This window comes from Rosa chinensis, chromosome 7, assembly GCF_002994745.2.
Source record: "Rosa chinensis cultivar Old Blush chromosome 7, RchiOBHm-V2, whole genome shotgun sequence".
Taxonomy (NCBI): domain Eukaryota; kingdom Viridiplantae; phylum Streptophyta; class Magnoliopsida; order Rosales; family Rosaceae; genus Rosa; species Rosa chinensis.
The window spans coordinates 48529155-48544414 of record NC_037094.1 but is presented as its reverse complement, the minus strand read 5'-3'; the positions used below and the strand labels follow the sequence as shown (position 1 = coordinate 48544414).

The following is a 15260-nucleotide window of genomic DNA, read 5'->3' as shown; positions in this document are numbered from 1 at the left end:
ATATATATATATATATATATATATATAAGAGTAATAATTACATTAATATGGGTCTTTTATACGTAAGGCTTACGCCTTATGCCTCAAGGCAAACGCCTTCTTGAGGCTCACCGAAAAACGCCTCGGCCTACGCCTCAGCGTTTTAAAACATTGATTCTTACAATATATATCGAAGCACACAACATTTAAGGATTAGGGAACAGTTGGACCAGAAACACCTATAGCTAATATAAGTTGCTGCATGTTTAACATTGGCACGGAGGCAAATGTTTTTAAGCATAGAGCTCCAAATTAGATAACCTGGGTGTTGGTACAGCAATAAGTGGAGTGTTTTTCTTTGTCACAATCCCAAATTTGTCTGAAACGTCAAGCTTTTTGTCATTAGGCAGTTTCCAATCAAACGAATGCAAGAATGAAGCCAACACATAGAACAGCATCCTCTCTGCTAAGGGAATCCCGGCACATATTCTCCTCCCATAACCAAATGGAAGAAACTGAAATTTGTTGCCCTGGTAATCAAAGCTATTGCTTGGATTTAGGAACCTCTGGGGTCTAAATTCCAAGGGATCGTCCCAAACACTTGGAACTCTCTGTATGGCCCAAGCATTGAGAAAAATAGTGGAACCTTTTGGTATGTAATAGCCACCAATGATGGTAGGTTGGCTTGAACGCCGGGGCACTAGAAGGGGCACTGGAGGGTGCAAGCGAAATGTCTCCTTGATCACAGCATCTAAGTGATGTAATTTCGGCAAATGAAACTCTTCAACCAAGTTGTTCAACCCCACAATTTGTGTTAGTTCTTCTTGAACTCTTATCATTTCTTCTGGGTGCTGCATCAGCTCAGTCAGAACCCATTCCCCTATTATGGCACGACTTAGAATCTTCATCCGTTCTTCTATGGCACGACTTAGAATCTTGTCAATCGCGGATTGAACTTTCTTTGCTTGCCTCTCAATTCCTTGTATGTCAAACCTTGCAAGCACAGGAAAATAGTCCGAAATGTTTGGTTTTGCAAATAGATATACAATTTCTGCCACCAATTTCCTATAATCTTCACCAAAATCAGTCCCTTGTAGAGTTGCACCCCATAGCATACGCAAAGTTGCGTTGATTACTGTGGAAAATGCAAACTCACCCAAATCAGTTTGGGTTCCAATTTTGTCATGATAAATATGACTGATCGACTTGTGCACCTCCTCTTTTCTCAGAGCATAGCCATCATCAAGGTTGATTTTGCTTAGCATCTGACCCACAAACACCTTGCTCAGCTTCCTCCAATCTGAACCATACGATCCAAATGCAATGTCTGATGCTCCATATGAGCGACTAGACCAGCAATTGTAGGGTCACGGTTGGAAAATGTTGTGTCATGGTCACGAACCACTTGCTTCACAAGCTCAGGTGAGCTCACCACAATGCACAACTTGGTACCAAGTTGGAGTTTGTAAATTGGACCATAAACCCTTGCCATGTCTGTGAATTCTAGGTGGAGGTTTGCACCAAGAAATGGAAGATATCCAACTAGGCAGACCACGAGGGCCTGGTGGCAATGGAGCTGTAGGGTTCCTATTCGGTTTCTTCCAAATCCACAAGAACCAGAGCAGAGTAAACACCATGAACAAGAGTGTGGAAATTACTGGAAGGTTTTCCCCATTGTCATGATTGCTAGTAACCCACAGTGATGACCCCATTGCTAAGCAAACTGAAAACACAGACTGTTTAATTGTATTCAGCGGGTTAGCCTGGTTAAGTGGTTATTATAATGGAAAGATAAGCTTTTCTCATTTTCTGGTCTGAAATGAGATGATTACAGATAAGGTGGGATTGGCCATTCCTGATTTGTGGCTTATTACTGATTTTCTGCATAAACCATCACAAAACAAAGGGCCAAGATATTTGTAGCATGGTAGAAAGACGGTACCAGATTCAGTGATTGAGATGAGGTATGTATGGATGTGAAAGTAACACTTTGGTCATCGTCTAAACTTATTATACAAATAGCTAGATATTGGCCACATATAAGAGTGGTTAGAGGCGATCGAAATTCATAATAATTGGCTTATCTATGTTGAAAACTCCAGCGCTCAATAAAGGTTTTTGGTATCATCCTACACTAGTGCAAACTAGTGTAAAGGATCTAATTCGGAGCTTAATTTGGATAAGTTTTTTGAGTGTTTACGGTGCACTAAATACTTTGTCTTAGCCTCATGCACTCATTCCATCCATGAACTCATTTGTTGGCGTCTTAACCTCTTTGTGCAGAGGAGAGGTAATCCGAGACGCAATAGGGCCCAATCTGCTGGCTATGATCTTTGGAATAATTTTAAACAGAAAATTAGCAAGTGCAATGGGACGATGCTGCGAGATAGCACTTGCCCCCTCAACTTTCGGCACCAGCACAATGAAATTAGAGTTTGCATTGGGTAGAACCAGTTTTGTTTGAAAAAGAACTGAACAAAAGCAATCACATCTTGACCCACAATATCCCAGCAAGTTTGATAAAAAGAACCTGGAAAGCCATCCGGACAAGGAGCGCTTGAAGGATGCATAGAGAAAACTGCACTCCGAATCTCATCCGCCGAAGGAACCGAAACCAGAGTAGAGTTTTCATCGGCAGAGACTAAGCTAGGAATAACCTGACAAAATTCATCAACATCTTGTGGAGCAGCCCCGGGACCATACAAAGTCTTATAAAAATCAACCACATGATCAGCAATACTTTGTGCCTCAGAGAGGAGAGCCTCCCCATCTTGTAGAAATTAATTGCCTTTGTGACTTTGCGCCGGATTTTTGATCAATTAAACAAGCAAATATTGCATATGCCTTCTAATTTGGCTAATTCGGTTCTTTCGCTTTGGTTTTTCTAAACGATACATTAATTGTTGATGGATGATATAACATGGAATACAAGATGCAAAGTAGTGGCTAACAAACTTCCAAATGTTCAAGCTTATGGTATGTTACTCGATGGCCCATGTAATTACCAACAACTAGATATCGCAGTGGAACTGTTTAGAGAGTTGGAAGGCATGAAGTTGGATATAGATATTTTATTATATACAATATTCTTATTGAAGGTTTGGGTAAGGCTGGAAGAGTTGAATCTGCTAGGGAAATGTTTTGCAGTTTATCATCAAAAGGACTTCAACCTAATGTCAGGACATATAATATACTGATTAATGGGTTTGTAGTTGGGGACTTGGGGCCACTATATTAGTTGGAGCAGCAAAGTTTCTCAAATGAATGGAAGATAAATGTTGTTCTCCAGATCAATGCACCCATAACAAAATAATCCAAGGTCTTATTAATAACGATGAGACATTAGGGGCTATGGGACTAATGTATCTACTACGAAATTGGTAGTTGTTTTAAGATCTTTCTAAATGGCACTTAAAATATTGTCATGTACTTTCCAACTTTACCCTTGCTTTGAGTTACAAACCCAGCAACCAGATTCAAAAGACGTTGACAAGACTAGGAATTGATCTCTCGCAATTGATCTCTCCCACCGACAATACAAATCACCGGCAAGTTCTCACTGCAAGCATCGGCGATAGCGTTCAAGACGCTGAGCCCACCCACCGTGAAAGTGACGACACAAGCGCCGACACCCCTGGCGCTCGCGTAGCCGTTGGCGGAGTACTCGGCGTTGAGCTAGTTGCAGCAGCCTATGAGGTTGAGCTCCAGCTGGGTGATCAGGTGGTCCAAGAGGGTCAAGTTGAAGTCACCGGGGATGGAGAACACGCCATGAACACCGATCTCGACCAACCGCAAAGCCAGTTGTCGGCCCTGCGTGTGTAGATGGTTCCATGTTTAAAAGTGATATCAAAGATAGTGTTGCTGGTTTATGGTTCTAGGTTCTTAGGGAGGTTTTGAAAGTGTTTATGTATATATAGAGAGTACTCAAAGCTCTGGGTTAGTGTAGCATTAGGAAACTATGGGAATACAGAACGGGGGGAAATGGAAGGTTCAACGTCAAGACAAAGGAAAGTTGAATAAAGGAACATATGTATAACAGCTCTATCCAAAAATAAGTGTATAACAGCCTAGACTAAAACCAGAGGTGATTGCTGGCTTGCGCCTTTGAATTGTAACGTCCCTGTTTTGGTTTGATGACTTTGTTTCGCAGTTCTGATCGGGTACTGGAGACTTCAATGGTTGAATTGATCTCTCGCTTGAAATTCTCCATATGGCTGAATTTTGCAGTTCTAAATGGGTATTGGAGAGTTTAGTTGTTTGCCTTATGGTTTTCGTTCATAGAGGAAGGATGAAAATGCCGCTGGAGGTGAGGGGAAAGAGCCACCGAAGACGGTTGGCAGAGGAACAGCACGTGTGGTGCATTTCTTTTTCACTGTACAGGGACAAAGTTGGAATAATTTGACATAAAATATTATTGTCGGGTCTACTTAGAAATATGCTGGGTACAAATAGAAAGACCTTTGTGAACCAAGGATCCGGCTCCTCTAAAGTTATTTTTGATGAAGTTTTGTGAAGTTTGTAAAATCTCAACCACCAGTGTAATCTAATGGTCTGAGAGTGAGCCATTTCATTTTTCTTTAACATTTTTTTTCCTTAAACATTGAAACAAATTCAAAAAAAAATAAAAAATTGGGATAACTTTGCCGTTAACTCTGTGTTTATTGGTTGAAGAGAAACCTTGTTTCTCAATTCATCTCCAAATTAACTTGTGAACTTTGATTTTCTTCTTCGGAAGCAATGACTAACAATGGTTTTATTGTCAATTGTTGGGATCCGAGGGGTGTTAGGTAACCCTATTTCTCTTTTTGATGATCTAATCCAAGTTTCATGCTCTTAAATTATATGCATATGAAATATGGGAGGATGCTTTGATCCCAGATTTGTCTCGGTTGTGATCCACGTTTCTTGAGGGGAAGAAAACACCCGACCTCCTGATATGCTTTTAATTTAATGTTTTCATGTGACAGTTTCTTCTGTTTTGTATCAATCTGGCCATGGGAACTATTAGGTAAAGGTAATCATGAACTGAGAAGGGGAAGATGAGGTGGAAAAAAAACAAACCCAAACAAAAAGGGAGAAGAAGGAAGAAGATGGGAAGATAGGCAAATGGAATATGAAGTCTTTTAACTGACGTGGTTTAATAAGGACCATGCGATTATATAGACAATTGAGATTTTACGAACTTCACAAAACTTCATCAAAAATAAATTTAGAGGAGCCGGATCCTTGGTTTACTATCTAAAGAACTGTAGATCCGGTTTTGCTGCCATTGTTAACAAATTCGTTTTGAAGTTAATTTGGATCTTTGAAACAGAAGAACTTTCTCATTATTACAGGGAAATTGGAAAGGCTGCACATTGACTACTGTGGATGTACCATGTATGTTATTTGTTTCATAATCTCATTGCTATTGTACAGTAGCTAGATTTGCTGGCTATGTACGAGTCAAACATTGTAAGCTGCCAGTAGCATGCTCCGACACTCGATATGAAATAAGAATTTACAGATTCGGGCTACGAAAGTGAGCTGATTGATTTTATTGAAAAGGAAAGCCCCATGAGAGAGTCTTGACCAGTGCGTTTTTTTTTTTTTTTTTAAGTATTAGCTCTGAAGACTTCATTTTCCAGTTAACTTGATATTCCACACTGCACCCGTTCTGTTGAAATTGTGCTACGGCAGAATTGGTAGCTTTCCAGAAGAGCCAATACAAATATACACAAACAATGCAAAAGCAGAATTGGTAGCTTGTAACTGGTGAATGTGCTTAAGTTTTCCTCTGGTTGGAAAGCAAATTAAAACTAAAGGCCATGCTGATAGTCTGCTAAATAATTTTCCATCAATTCATTTCCACCTTCTACATACATGTGTGAGGGAAACGCATTTCAATCCCATGCTCACCATTAAATTTACATTGCACTCTTCAACTAGAACAAAACATTTACAGTATTGAAATTCATCAAGGAATCAAGCCATCTGTAGCATCCAAAGAATGCCCGTAATGTTAAAGAATTTGGGGAACACAAAGGCGCATAGAGCTTATATAACTACAAGTAGTTAATGCTCAACAGTAAACAAGTTAATCCTCAACAGTAAAGCCCTTTCCACAACAGCAGAGATATAACTTGACAAGACATCTAGAAGGCTTGAAGGCGGCTCTTATGCTTACAAGGATTTCATATATCCTGTCAAGATTGAAAACAAGAGAGGTTTAAGAACAGTAAGAAAACGTAAGCTGAGACTGAGGAACTCTAGCAATTATTCAGCAAATAACATAATAAATTTAAGCCAGTGATCTAAGAGTCTAATACACAACATTAAGATAAGACAATCAGAATAGAAAACACTAGAATTAGGCAAGCTAACCAACGGCAGTTGCTTCCCATGATCCTGCATTATTACATCCCTTCTCTTCACAAGCTACACAACAAATTTGGACATGATAGCTTCACTCATAAAATGCGGGTGGCAAACTCGATGAAAATAAAGGACAGAATGCTTAGGAACCAAAAGATCTGAAGTTTACAGTATTCTAAATTCAGGACATACCTATGATGCTGACTTTCTTCAAGTTATTAGGAGTCAATTCCTGCAGATTAACAAAGAATATATACCTCAATATCTGAATTGGTGCACTGAATATGCTCAAGATAGGAGCCCGGGTAACATTATTTGAACATATGATTTTCAAGAACTCATGTATCACTATTTACTCAATAATTTCTTAACTTTCAGAGGTCACTTACAAAACGCCTACCAATTCACTTTTGCACATTCTGACAACACAAATGACAACAAGGGCTCAAAATCTACAATGGACAGACTTAATACTCCTATGATGACAGTAGCAACATTATTGGTGTTTCTTTGACTGGGTGCACGCTGAAATAAGGGCATGCACTTACTCAAATGAACATGCCCTTAAACAGGTAAAGTAAATACATGATTGCAATCACCATGTCAGTAGCATCACGTAACATCATTAGTAAAATCCACCAAATGGACCTTTTGTTTTCTTGTTTTGGATTTACTATATAAAGAGGAAATCTAAAACACTAAGGAGTCCAAACACTAAACAGGGCAAATTCAGAGGAATTATTGAGCACTGAACTTTCAAGAAAAAAAAACACTAAAATTCACTAGAAAATCTCATATCTACTAATAAAAGAGTTGGACTTTTGACTCAAAGAACCAAAGGGATTGATCTATTTAACCGAAACGAACTACAGCTTATCAATTTGTGAAAACAAAGGTTTCTATTGTTTTCTAGTAAGTGCTGTTTTAAGTACTAAGATGTAAAGCAGACTCTTACCGACTAGCTTTTGGTAAGTGAACCTAAGGTAGTACTGTGTCAATAGTCTATCAGAAATGATGTGAAAGTAATGCAGCATTAAGCATGAACGGTGGCATGTCACAAAATATCTCAAATCCGAGTGTCCAATGAACATAAAAAGGACTTGCTCACATTCTTGTTCAAAATATGGGTTCAATGGAACATATACGCAACATGCCTACCATTGTGAGTGTCAATTCTACAAAGACTTCATGATCACATTCTGCCAAAAGAGATATCATGTTACACTATCTGCAAAACACAAAATCATGAAAAGTTAGAAAAGTAACAGGAATTTCAAAGCAATTATTGAGTACTAAACTTTCAAGGGAAAAAAAAGAAAAAAAAAACTCTCATCTAATGAGAAAAGTGGAGTTGGACTTTGACTCAAAGAACCAAAGGGATTGATGTATTTAGCCGAAACGAACCACAGCTTATCAACTTGTGAAAACAGAGGTTCCTATTGTTTTGTAGTAAGTGCTGTTTTGAATAATAAGATGTAAAGCAAACTCTTACCAACTAGCTAGTTTTCAATAACAGAACCTAAGGTAGTCCTGTGTCAATGGTCTATATCAGAAAGTGATGTAAAAGTAATGCAGCATGTTGACATCTCACAAAATATCTCAAATCCAAGTGTCTAACGAACATAAAAATGATTTGCAAACATTCTTATTCAAGATCTGGGTTCAGTAAAACATATTTGCAACATCCTTACCATTGTGAATGTAAATTGTACAAAGACTCATGAACACATTCCGCCAAAACAGATATCAGGTTACACTATCTGCAACCAATTGAACCTTTAACAAGTCACCTGCTTCTAACTAACAAAGGGATTGACTATAATAGACATCAATTTAGCCGAAATGAACTACAGCTTATCAACTTGCGAAAACAAAGGTTTCTATTGTGAAAGTAATGTAAAAGTAATGCAGCATTAAGCATGAACGTTGGCATGTCACAAAATATCTCAAATTCGAGTGTCTAAGGAAGAGAAAAAGGATTTGCACACATTCTTGTTCAAAAAATGGGTTCAATGGAACATATATGCAACATCCCTACCATTGTGAATGTTAATTCTACAAAGATTCATGAACACATTCGGCCAAAGCAGATATCAGGTTATACTATCTGCAAAACAGAAAATCATAAAAAGTTAGAAAAGTAAACAGGGGAATTTCAGAGACATTATTGAATACTAAAATTTCAAGAATAAAAATAAAACAAAAAACACAAGAAAATCTCATATCTACTGAGAAAAGAGGAGTTGGAGTTTTGACTCAAACAGCCAAAGAGGAACCCAGAAGGTGACCAAAACGAGGCGCTGCAAGGCGGGTACTAACGAAAAGTTAGTGTGGGATGAGGACAGGGTTAACAAGACCAAAGAATGATCTTAGACTCTTGGTATCAGGAAACTGGAGGTTTGTCAATCAACCGCATCACAATGACACTATTGGGTGCTTCAAGAGTATTTTATGGCACATAACAGTGTCCTTAAAATCCAAGAAGTCATGATGAGCACTGAGTTCTGATTTCTCAGCCTCAGTCAGAATTGAAAACCCAATTGAACTACTAGTCCATGTATTGAGTGCGCTTTGCGCAGAAGGCAAGACTAACCTCTCAATGCCGAATTCCATGAGCCGATTTTCGAGCTCATTCATCAAAATCCTGCACATCCCAAGTCTCCTAAACTGAGGCCTAGTCGCCACGAGTGGCACTTCAGCAACTCCCTTATTGATCCTCACCGTGGCGGCACCGATCATCTCCTGATGACCATCATCATCATCTCTCCTCTCCAAAACCACAGTGTAAAACCCTCTCAAATTCAACTCGGAATCGGATTCCAAGTCGAAGACAATGTCCTCAGCAATGTCTCTGTTGGTGTAGGGGTCTTTGGAAGGCTCGAAACACTCGTGGATGGCATTGAGAGCGGAGTGGAGCTTGGTGCAGTAAAAAGATTCAATTCGCATGTGAGATTTCAAAAGCCTCCATGTCAGGTTATTCCTCACGGGAATGGGTGTCCCCAAAATCCGGTTGATCCCAGAAATCTTGGATCTTTCATCTTTTAAGACATCATTGATGTTTCTTGTTTTCGATCCTCTTCTTGATCTGGATTGGATTTGGGGTCGGGTTCTGTTTGACGACGCCGTTTTGCTCTCCCAACACCGGACTGATTCTTCTTCAGGAACGCGCGAGGGTTTCACGGTAGACGACCATGACGATGCCATAGTAAAGGCCCGCTTCCGCTTCATGATTGATCGATCTCGATTAGGGTTTTTGATCGATCTTAGGGTCGATCTCGATTAGGGTTTTTGATCGATGTGGGTCTCGATCTTAGGGCTTAATTCAGCGGAAAGTTTGATCAGAGAAGAGAAATTTGTTGAACAGAGAGAAAGAGAGAGAGAGAGTGAAGAAACAAAGAAATTCAAGAGAAACAAATAAATGATTTGCAGGTAGAGGAGAGAAAGTGAAGACAGAGCAAATGCAGGTACAGGTTTATATAACAGGTTCCAACGGATACTTTCTCACTTATTGACACGTGGCCTTTTGCTGCTTGCTGCCCACGAAATCATGACAGCTGGCACTCCCTCCACTAGAAACGAATACTGCGTTTAAATCAGGATCCCCTTCATGTTCCCAAAAAAAAAAAAATTAATTAATAATAATACAACAAAGAATAGAGGAACAAAGAATAGAGCAAACTGAAGACTGACAAAAGGTAGGGTTAATAAAAAAGACTAAATTTAGTTTAGTACCTCAAATTTTAGGGTTAAAATTAATTTGGTCCCTGATTTTTTTTTTTAATCAAGATGATCCCTGCACTTCCAATTTCCATTACTCGAGTCCAAATTTCAAAATTGACTCCAATTGTGACATCATATGGTGAGTTGACACCGACAAGCATGGCCCACTGTTCAGTTTTTGATTCTCAGTTTGGACGAAATGTCCAAACTACCCTGATTACTATTTTCCTCATCTCGAGCGTGCTGGAGTCGTGGGAGGGCGTCAGGGCAACCCAACCATGTCCACCGTCGTTGCCGCCGCCTACCCCCTTGCTAGACCTAGGACGAGGCTCGCTCCCTTATCCTCGCCTATCACGACCACTGGTTCTACCAATCTGAAATCTGCCAACTGGGACCACATCGCCGCTGCCACAACTTCCTTGGCTCCCTCCTCGCCGCCCAAGACCTCGTTGTAGTGCCATCAGAAGGCTCGTAATTTGGTAAAATTTGATGAAAATGTTGACAGAGATTTTAGTCCTGATGTTGATGAGAATTCTAGCTTCTATTCTAGCTCAGGGAAGAAAAGATGTTGATTACTTCTGGTTTTGTAGCTTTGATAATGTGCTCTTGTTTTGCTGTGATTTGGTTGGAAGTAGATTATTAACATAGATAGTGGATATGGGGTTCTGCTTTGAACTAGGGATGGTGGAGGTGTCGAATTTGGTGGAGGAAGAAGAAGAATATGGGAGAGCCGAGTGTGAGAGTCAAAGTTAGGGGTAGTTTGGACATTTTGTCCAAACTGAGAGTCAAAAACTGAACAGTGGGCCATGCTTGTCGGTGCCAACTCACCATATGACGTCACAATTGGAGTTAATTTTGAAATTTAGACTCGGGTGATGGAAATTGGAAGTTCATGGACCATCTTGATTAAAAAAAAAGTCAGGGACCAAACTGATTTTAGCCCTAAAGTTCGAGGGGACTAAACTAAATTTAGTCCTAATAAAAATCTTTGTATCAGAACTTTGAAAAATGGAGATATCGAAAATATTGGGGATATCCTAAAAAAGATGTATTTTTCAAAAGAGTAAACTTCAACTTCATCTTTTTCTAAATTACATATAAATACATATAAATGTCAACTTCATCTACACAAAAAAAGAGACTTTATGTGGTTGAAAAGTCTGTCATTAGTCTACGAAAGTACAATAATCAAACCAAAGCATATGACTGATATAGTATGAATTGCAGTGATGAACATGATAGTCATAGATCTCTTTAGAGTTGTTGACTGTTTCCCCTATAAGGAGATAATAAAGATGAATCCAACTAGATGATTGATTGTGTAATTCTCCATATCAATTATATCCACAGCCGTCATAGCCAGATTGATTGTTGCCTTCATGAGATTCATTTGAGGTCCCACTGCGCTCTGTGCCTAAACTAATATAGTCAAAACTTAAGGAAATTAAAGAAACATAGTTTCTCCTCATCCAGATTCGCCTTGAGAGGATTTCTCCTTACACAGATTCTCCACGAAATTTCTCCTCACCCAGATTCGCCTTGAGGAGGTCTCTCCTCACACAGATTTGCATTTAGAGAATTACTTCTCACCCAGAATCGCCTCGAGGGGATTTCTTCTTATCGAGATTCGCCTTAAGAGGATTTCGTTTCACCCAAATCTACCTTCAGAGGTTTCACTTCAATGTATTTTTTGCTAAATAGGTTAATTTACCTCTTTATTTGGCCATATCCTGACCAGAAACCGTTGTTAAAATTTTACACCCTGATATAACCTCCATATTCCATAATGTATGATTCTCTGTGAATAACTGAATTTTTTTCTATTTTTTTAAATCAGATTTTACATATATTTCTTCATTTTATCGGTGATATATCCTAAATATCTAATATATTGGGGATATTTGACGATAACAGAGAAATTTTGTAGAAACGGTGGAAGATAAGATATTTTCCCTCTATGATATATCGGTCCCTCCAAAAATGGAGATATCAGGAGATATTTCAGAAATATCGCAGATATTTCAATCCTTGGTAATAAGAAGTATCCTATCAAACTACCAAAAGTATACTCTTTCTATTACACTTGTCATTTTCTTGTTGCCCACGAAAATCTTTAGACAGCTGTGAAATTTCTTTGACACGTGTATATTTGCGATTTTTTTTTTCTTCTTCTTCTTTTTTTTTTTTCAAAAAACTTTTAGTACTAGGAAGTAGCTATATCCAACAACAAATATATACTCTCCCTATTACATTGATTAAATCAAATTTTTTGAATTTTTTTTCATCAATAGTGTCTCAATTCTTATAAGACTTCCTACATGATACCTGACCTTAGAAAGTTATCAATATGATTCTTGGACTTAACATTTCATATTAGAAAATACTTCTATTAGTTTGCTATCTGGAATCCATTAAAAATTTGCACGTGTTGTGCATGTGACTGAATTTTAAAGGTTAAAATTGTCTTTCTATACCAATGTGTCATTAGAATCGAAAATAAAACAGGTTAAAGCAATTCTTCTTCCAGAGTTCTTAAACTTGAATCCTGTAGTTCATAAATTCTTCAACCCAAACTAAAGATAAAGAACACAAAAAGTCGATATCAACCGTTATCAACCGAGAGCAAGAAATTCATGAAGACTGCCATGTTGTTCCTCCTTACAAACATTGTTCTTCACAACACCTAATTCTCATCAAATCGATATCAATGTCAAGTGATCTATGGTAGAGCTCAGAGAATCTCTCTAAGAATATGGTTAATTCAGGACAGTATCGGTACAATAGTGGGTCATGGGACGCACTTATTGCTATTTAACATGGTATCAAAGCAAGTTCCTCTCCAATCATGTCTTAGACCCGAATAATTGGGCTTGAAACTAATAAATAGGCCTTCAAAAAATGTGTTGATTGTAGTGAACGAACTATGGCAGAGATCTTGAATAGATGCGTTAGCTCTGGTCTACGAAGTGCGAATAGAATTACATAAGAATTGTGAATTAACCAAGTTTCTAATGTGGAAATTTATTGTACGTGCAGACCTAGTAGTTAGGTTGCATGTGAGAAGGCCTATTGGAGAGTGAAAATCTCACATAAAAAAATTGACAAAATAATATAACTTATAAATGGGTGGCACATTTCCCTTTGGACCGAGGCCTTTTGTGATTAAAAATCAACACCTAACAAATGGTTAAGTCAGGACAGTATCGGTAAAATGGTGGGACACAAGCCACACTTGCTGTTTAACAGAGTATACTCAAGCCCAAATCCGATGCTACCTCTAAATTTGATCATTCTCATATTTGTTGTTATGACAATTAAAAATATTAGTATGGTATGTGCAGGTACCAACACCCTCAATTGTAGCATGTGCTCTATCTCAACCAGTGATCTTATTACCATCTTTGACTCAAGTTAACCTTCAACCTTAGTCTTCTTCGCAGCCCACTATTATCAGATCATCTCCTAATTCTAGGACATTTGTATGTCTTAAGATAGGGAAGTCAACCAAGACCAAGTTAGTAGCACATAAGCCTAAACCTGTGACAAGAACAAGCAAAAGAGCAAGAGCCCAACAAGGACCAAAGGAGGTGTTTGGCTGTGACCAAGTTTAGGTTAGCAAATAGACTCTTTTGGCTGGTGATGATATATGAGTGTGACAACACCGTGGGTGTGATCGTCGGGGTGTTTCTGACCTGACTTATTCTTCAAACATTGTGGACGAGGAGAGCACCAACCTCGTCACAAGGTTCTTTTCTATGCCTTAACAGAATAAGGACTTTGGATGTGATCTTCTGCATCACCGAATCGATACTAGTTTTGTAAACTGAGCAGAGCAATCACCGGAAAGTAGGAGAAAGCACAGATTCTGCTAAAGAGTGACTTTAGCTTTGCTGGTTTGCTATGGCGTAATCCTAGCTTTGCTAGTTTCAACTAGGTTGAAGGTTTGCTCCGCAGGGACTTTGGGTAATCTGTATGATTAGTTGATTGAGAGGTTGTGTGTCGTATTTCGTCTTTAGCCTATATATATATATATATATATATATATATATATATATATAGGCTACTCATTATAGATTCACTTTTCGAATAGGAGTGAAATACTATATTTTAGTCCACAATTTATTGGCCTTAAATACAATCAAAACACATATTAGTCTTGATATTATATCGTAGGCAATGAAAGATTGCCTATGTGACGTAGCAATATTCTATCTAGGCAACGTTAATAGCCTCTTGGGAAACAAATACTATATATATATATATATATATATATATACATACATGCAAATTCTATCCAGAGCAAGGCCTCGCTCTGAAATTAAAGTGCTCTTTTAGAGTTTAGGGTCACTTTTTGGTCGCATATCTACATCTCGACCGTTCAGTTTTTAGGTACTAATGCATAGATCATCTCTGCAAAATTTCAGCCAAATTGATGGTCGTTAACGTATTGATAATTGCCTTAAAGCTAGTACGGTTCAGGTTGGACAAATTTAGTTCGTTCATAGATTTAAGCGAGTTATGTATAAGGTAATATCAAGGCTGCATTCACATATTGCAATTAAAGTTGATGGACGTGGAACAGTTTGGGTAAGAAACAATCACCTTTAATTGTGATTAACAGGGGTATAAATGATGGCTCACGCTGGATGAATTAAGGAAAGCTACAGAAGATATATATATATATATATATAATATTTATCCCAAGCGAAGCCTCGCTCTGAAATTATAGTGCGAGGTTAGAATTTAGGGTCATTTTTGGGTCTCATATTCACATCTCGACCGTTCAGTTTTTAGGTACTAATGCATAGATCATCTCTGCAAATTTTCAGCCAAATTGATGATCTTTAAGGTATCTAACCCGCTTAAACCAATAGACGAACTGAATCTGTCCGACTTGAACCATACTAGCTTTAAGGCAGTTATCAATGCCTTAGCGACCATCAATTTGGCTGAAATTTTGCAGAGATGATCTATACATTAGTACCTAAAAACTGAATGGTCGAGACGTAGATATGCGACCGAAAAGTGACTCTAAACTTTAAAAGCGCACTTTAATTTTAGAGCGAGGCCTCGCTCTGGATAGGATCTGATATATAATATTAATATTGCTCTGAAATTAAAGTGCTAGGTTAGAGTTTAGGGTCACTTTTCGGTCTCATATCCACATCTCGACCATTCAGTTTTTAGGTGCTAATGCATAAATCATC

The 15260-nt window shown here is 38.3% G+C and overlaps 1 protein-coding gene and 1 pseudogene across 15 annotated transcripts; both read right to left on the bottom strand.

Moving 5' to 3' along the window:
• Window positions 1–200: 200 nt before the first annotated feature.
• On the bottom strand, window positions 201–1528 carry LOC112179621 (annotated as a pseudogene).
• A 4265-nt stretch (window positions 1529–5793) lies between these two features.
• Window positions 5794–9889, bottom strand: LOC112175763 (increased DNA methylation 1-like). Of its 15 annotated transcripts, XR_005803622.1 has the most exons (4): window positions 8927–9884; window positions 7492–7561; window positions 6526–6565; window positions 5794–6161 (listed from the first exon to the last, which is right to left on the bottom strand). XR_005803622.1 is itself a non-coding variant. In XM_024313500.2 (2 exons), exons 1-2 carry the CDS (start codon window positions 9559–9561, stop codon window positions 8516–8518), a joined length of 753 nt encoding a protein of 250 aa, XP_024169268.1. In that variant the 5' UTR covers window positions 9562–9889; the 3' UTR covers window positions 5794–8515. The 15 variants fall into 15 exon arrangements, 3 of the variants coding, with proteins under 3 accessions (XP_024169268.1, XP_040367526.1, XP_024169269.1); XR_005803613.1 differs by having other exon boundaries at window positions 6343–8633; window positions 8927–9889; XR_005803611.1 differs by having other exon boundaries at window positions 5794–6449; window positions 6526–8633; window positions 8927–9889.
• Between the last annotated feature and the right edge of the window lie 5371 nt (window positions 9890–15260).

What these genes read in the sequence shown, in the direction of transcription:
- LOC112175763 (XM_024313500.2), bottom strand. Translation starts at nt 9,561, where the DNA reads ATGAAGCGGAAGCGGGCCTTTACTATGGCATCGTCATGGTCGTCTACC. An exon ending in ATGGAATTCGGCATTGAGAG is followed by an intron (nt 8,634 to 8,926) that starts GTTAGTCTTGCC and finishes CCCGCCTTGCAG; the next exon opens with CGCCTCGTTTTGGTCACCTT.